Below are 4,892 nucleotides of genomic sequence, written 5' to 3'. Positions count from 1 at the left end.
CCAGATCAGCACTGCATTTACCATTCCGGTGCCCCTGGCCATAATATAGAAAATTGCTATCCACTCAAAACTAAGGTGCAAGACCTTATGAGATGTGGAATTTTGAGCTTCGAAGATTCGGGCCCAAATGTCACCAAGAACCCATTGCCTTCGCATGGGAAATCTGTGAATATGGTCCAGGGATGCCCTGGGAAATATAAAGTCAGATATGTGAGTCATATTCGACGATCGTTGGTGGAGCTACATCGTCTATTGTGTCAATACAGCCATATGGAACATGATCACGATAAGTGCCGTATCTGTTCAGTTAACCGTTTGGGTTGCAACCAGGTTCGAAGAGAATTGCAAGAATTGCTAGACGAAGGTACCATTGAGATTCTCCAGAATCGCAATGTTGACGAAGACGAACCTGAAGTTAATGTTATATCTCTAGTGTTCAAGCTGCCAGAGCCTGTTGTTATCCGCTACGATAGCAGCAAGCCGAAGACTTCTCCTTCCCTTGTGATTAAACCTGCCGGTCCCGTACCGTACTCATCTGATAAAGCTGTACCTTTCAGACATAATCCAGTTGTCGTGCAGGATGGAGTGGAAGTGCCTTTGCCCTCAACTGCTGTTACAAATATTGCCGATGTGAGCGGCTTGACCCGCAGTGGTCGAGTATTCTCTGCACCCGCTAAAGCTCCCGTTGCTTCTGAATCCGCTGAGCGTCCGGTTGGGACTGCGGTGAATATTCAGAATCCGGCATTTGATGTTACCAGACCCTCCTCAATACAGAAAACTCCTACTTCTTCTGTTGGCCCGAGCGGCATTACGAATGAAGAATCTGATGAGATGCTGAGGCTCATCAAGAAGAGCGAGTATAACGTTGTGGACCAGCTTCTACAAACGCCATCCAAAATCTCCATACTATCCTTGTTGTTGCATTCAGAACCCCATAGAGAGGCTCTGCAGAAGGTATTGGATCTGGCGTACGTTGATCACGACATCACTATCGAACAATTTGACAGTATTGTTGCAAACATCACCACTTGCAACACCTTGAGTTTCAGTGACGCGGATCTCCCTGAGGAGGGAAGAGACCACAACATGGCTTTACACATATCTTTGAACTGTAAATCTGATGCTATGTCCAACGTGTTAGTGGACACAGGATCATCTCTCAATGTGTTGCCGAAATCCACACTCTCCAGATTGTCATATCAAGGTCCTCCTATGAGGCAGAGTGGGGTTGTTGTGAAGGCATTTGATGGGTCGCGCAAGACCGTATTTGGGGAAGTTGATCTCCCTATCAAGATCGGACCAAGTTATTTCCAGGTTACTTTCCAAGTAATGGATATCCACCCATCATATAGCTGTCTCTTAGGCAGACCATGGATTCACGAGGCTGGCGCCGTGACATCCACCCTACACCAGAAGCTGAAATTTGTTAAAAATAAGAAACTGGTTGTGGTAGGGGGAGAAAAGGCTCTCCTAGTTAGCCATCTGTCTTCTTTCTCATATATCGACGCAGAGGATGAAGTTGGAACTCCGTTCCAAGCTTTATCTATTGATGAACCGATTGAGAAAAAGTCTCCGTCATTTGCTTCCTACCGTGATGCAAAACTGGCCATTGAATGTGGTGCAGTTGCTGGTTTAGGAAAAGTGATTGAATTGGAAGATAACAGATCCTGGGCTGGCATTGGCTATTGTTCTGGGGCATATAATGAGCAAGGTCTGTTCACGAGTGGAGGTTTCATCCATGATGATCAGCCTGAAGAGGAAGCTGCTGCTATCATTGAAGAGGATGCAGAGGATATGAACAATTTTGTTATACCTGGTGGTGTCTGCCACAATTGGGTCGTTGTGGATGTTCCTACAGTTATCCATAGATCAGAGTAATATGCTCACTTTGTTTAAAACCCTTCTCCCATGCCAAAAGGAGAAGTGATGACATTGTTGGCTCATATATACAATGATGTTTTCATTCAATTAATGCATTGTTAAACATTTGTTTTTCCATTTGTTTTCACTTTTTGCTTTTGCATGAAATCAGTGATCACAAAAAACCCATAAAAACAGGAATAAAAGCAAACATTTTTCATCTGCATAATAATTTGCTTGTTTAAATTCTAAAGTTTTTCATTAACCAAAATCATTATGCAGGTTGATTCTAAAACCCATTGAACATAATGATCCAACGCCATCTCCCAACTTTGAATCCCCTATATTCGAGGCAGAGGAAGATGATGTTGAAGGGATTCCTGATGAGATTTCCCGTCTCCTTGAGCACGAAGAGAAGATCATTCAGTCGTATCTCGAAGACTTGGAAACAGTCAACTTGGGGTCTGAGGATTGTGTTCGCCTGGTGAAGATTGGGGCACTTCTTGAAGAGTCTGTCAAGGGAGATTTGATCAGCTTGCTACGAGAATATTCAGATATCTTTGCTTGGTCATATGAAGACATGCCGGGTCTAGATATAGACATTGTGCAACATTTCCTGTCTTTGAAGCCTGAGTGCGTGCCTGTGAAGCAGAAGCTCAGAAGAACTCATCCAGATATGGCAGTGAAGATCAAAGAGGAAGTTCAGAAGCAAATTGATGCGGGGTTTCTGGTGACTTCTGTATATCCTCAATGGGTGGCCAACATTGTGTCTGTTCCTAAGAAAGACAGAAAAGTCCGTATGTGCGTTGATTATAGAGATTTGAATAAAGCTAGTCCGAAAGATGATTTCCCTCTACCACACATTGATATGTTGGTAGACAATACAGCTAAATTCAAAGTCTTTTCATTTATGGACGGATTTTCCGGTTATAATCAAATAAAAATGGCACCAGAGGATATGGAGAAGACAACATTCATCACACCTTGGGGAACATTCTATTATCGAGTGATGCCCTTCGGTTTGAAGAACGCCGGAGCCACGTATCAACGAGCTATGACTACCTTGTTTCATGATATGATGCACAAGGAGATAGAGGTCTATGTTGATGATATGATTGCTAAGTCCCGAACGGAAGTTGAGCATGTTGAGCATTTGTTGAAGCTTTTTCAGCGTCTGAGGAAGTTTAGACTTCGCCTGAATCCAAACAAATGTACCTTTGGAGTCCGTTCCGGAAAGTTATTGGGTTTCATTGTCAGCGAGAAAGGTATTGAGGTTGATCCTGCAAAGGTCAAAGCAATACAAGGGATGCCTGCACCCAAAACTGAGAAGCAAGTCCGAGGTTTTCTTGGCCGCTTGAACTATATTTCCAGATTTATATCCCACATGACTGCCACATGTGCACCGATATTCAAGCTCCTTCGGAAAGATCAATCCCTTGATTGGACCGAGGATTGCCAGAAAGCTTTCGACAGTATCAAGGAATATCTGTCTGAACCTCCGATTTTGTCTCCGCCTGTGGAAGGAAGACCTCTGATTATGTATCTGACAGTCCTTGAAGACTCGATGGGTTGTGTACTCGGTCAACAAGATGAATCAGGGAAGAAAGAATTTGCTATATACTACCTCAGTAAGAAGTTTACTGATTGTGAGTCTCGGTACTCTATGCTTGAGAAGACGTGCTGTGCTTTGGTTTGGGCTGCTAAGCGGTTGCGCCAATACATGATAAATCATACAACTTGGTTGATATCCAGAATGGATCCGATCAAGTACATCTTCGAGAAGCCTGCTTTAACTGGGAGGATTGCCCGTTGGCAGATGTTGTTGTCTGAGTATGATATTGAGTATCGAGCTCAGAAAGCTATCAAAGGTAGTATCTTGGCTGACCATTTAGCGTACCAGCCGATTGAAGATCATCAGTCAATTCAGTATGACTTCCCTGATGAGGAGATTCTGTATTTGAAGATGAAAGATTGTGATGAGCCTACACTTGATGAAGGTCCGGAACCTGGTTCCAGATGGACGATGGTGTTTGATGGCGCTGTTAATCAGTATGGAAACGGAATTGGGGCAGTGATTGTTACTCCTCAAGGTACCCATATTCCTTTTACAGCAAGGCTAACTTTCAAATGCACGAATAATATGGCGGAGTACGAAGCCTGTATTATGGGACTTGAAGAATGTATTGATTTGAGAATCAAGCATCTTGATGTATATGGTGATTCGGCCCTAGTTGTTAATCAGATCAAGGGTGAATGGGAGACGAATCAGCCGAGTCTCATTCCATACAGAGATTATGCGAGAAGGATTTCAACTTTCTTCACAGAAGTTGACTTTCATCATATTCCTCGAGAGGATAATCGGATGGCAGATGCTCTTGCTACGCTTGCCTCCATGATCGTTGTAAAATATTGGAATGAAGTGCCTAATATTGTTGTGATGCGCTTGGATAGACCAACTCACATATTTGCGATTGAAGAAGTGAATGATGACAAGCCTTGGTATTTTGATATCAAGAATTTCCTCCAGAACCAGGTCTACCCGCCTGGGGCATCTGTGAAAGATAGGAAAACTTTGAGAAGGTTGTCAGGCAGTTTCTACCTCAGTGGTGAAGTGCTGTATAAGAGGAATTTTGATATGGTTTTGCTCAGATGCGTGGATAGACACGAAGCAAACCTATTGATGACTGAGGTCCATGAGGGTTCATTTGGTACTCATTCCAATGGACATGCCATGGCTAAGAAGATGTTGAGAGCAGGCTACTATTGGCTGACAATGGAGTCTGACTGTTGCAAATATGTGAAGAAATGCCACAAGTGTCAAATTTATGCGGATAAGATTCATATTCCTCCGACACTTCTGAATGTGATTTCATCACCATGGCCTTTCTCTATGTGGGGAATTGACATGATTGGCATGATTGAGCCGAAAGCGTCCAACGGACACAGGTTTATTCTCGTAGCAATTGATTACTTCACCAAATGGGTTGAAGCCGCTTCATATGCGAATGTAACCAGGCAGGTGGTTGTGAAGT

The 4,892-nt window shown here is 43.4% G+C and overlaps 1 protein-coding gene across 1 annotated transcript; it reads left to right on the top strand.

Moving 5' to 3' along the window:
• Positions 1 to 270: 270 nt before the first annotated feature.
• Positions 271 to 4,525, top strand: LOC127081785 (uncharacterized; the record flags this gene model as incomplete). Its single annotated transcript, XM_051022000.1, has 2 exons — positions 271 to 792; positions 3,290 to 4,525. Coding segments are annotated over exons 1-2 (1,758 nt in total), but the record flags the coding sequence as incomplete, so codon positions are not given.
• Positions 4,526 to 4,892: the final 367 nt, after the last annotated feature.

Source organism: Lathyrus oleraceus, chromosome 5, assembly GCF_024323335.1.
Source record: "Lathyrus oleraceus cultivar Zhongwan6 chromosome 5, CAAS_Psat_ZW6_1.0, whole genome shotgun sequence".
Classification (NCBI taxonomy): Eukaryota; Viridiplantae; Streptophyta; class Magnoliopsida; order Fabales; family Fabaceae; genus Lathyrus; species Lathyrus oleraceus.
Note: the sequence above shows the minus strand (reverse complement) of the source record. Positions and strands in the feature narration are given on the sequence as shown.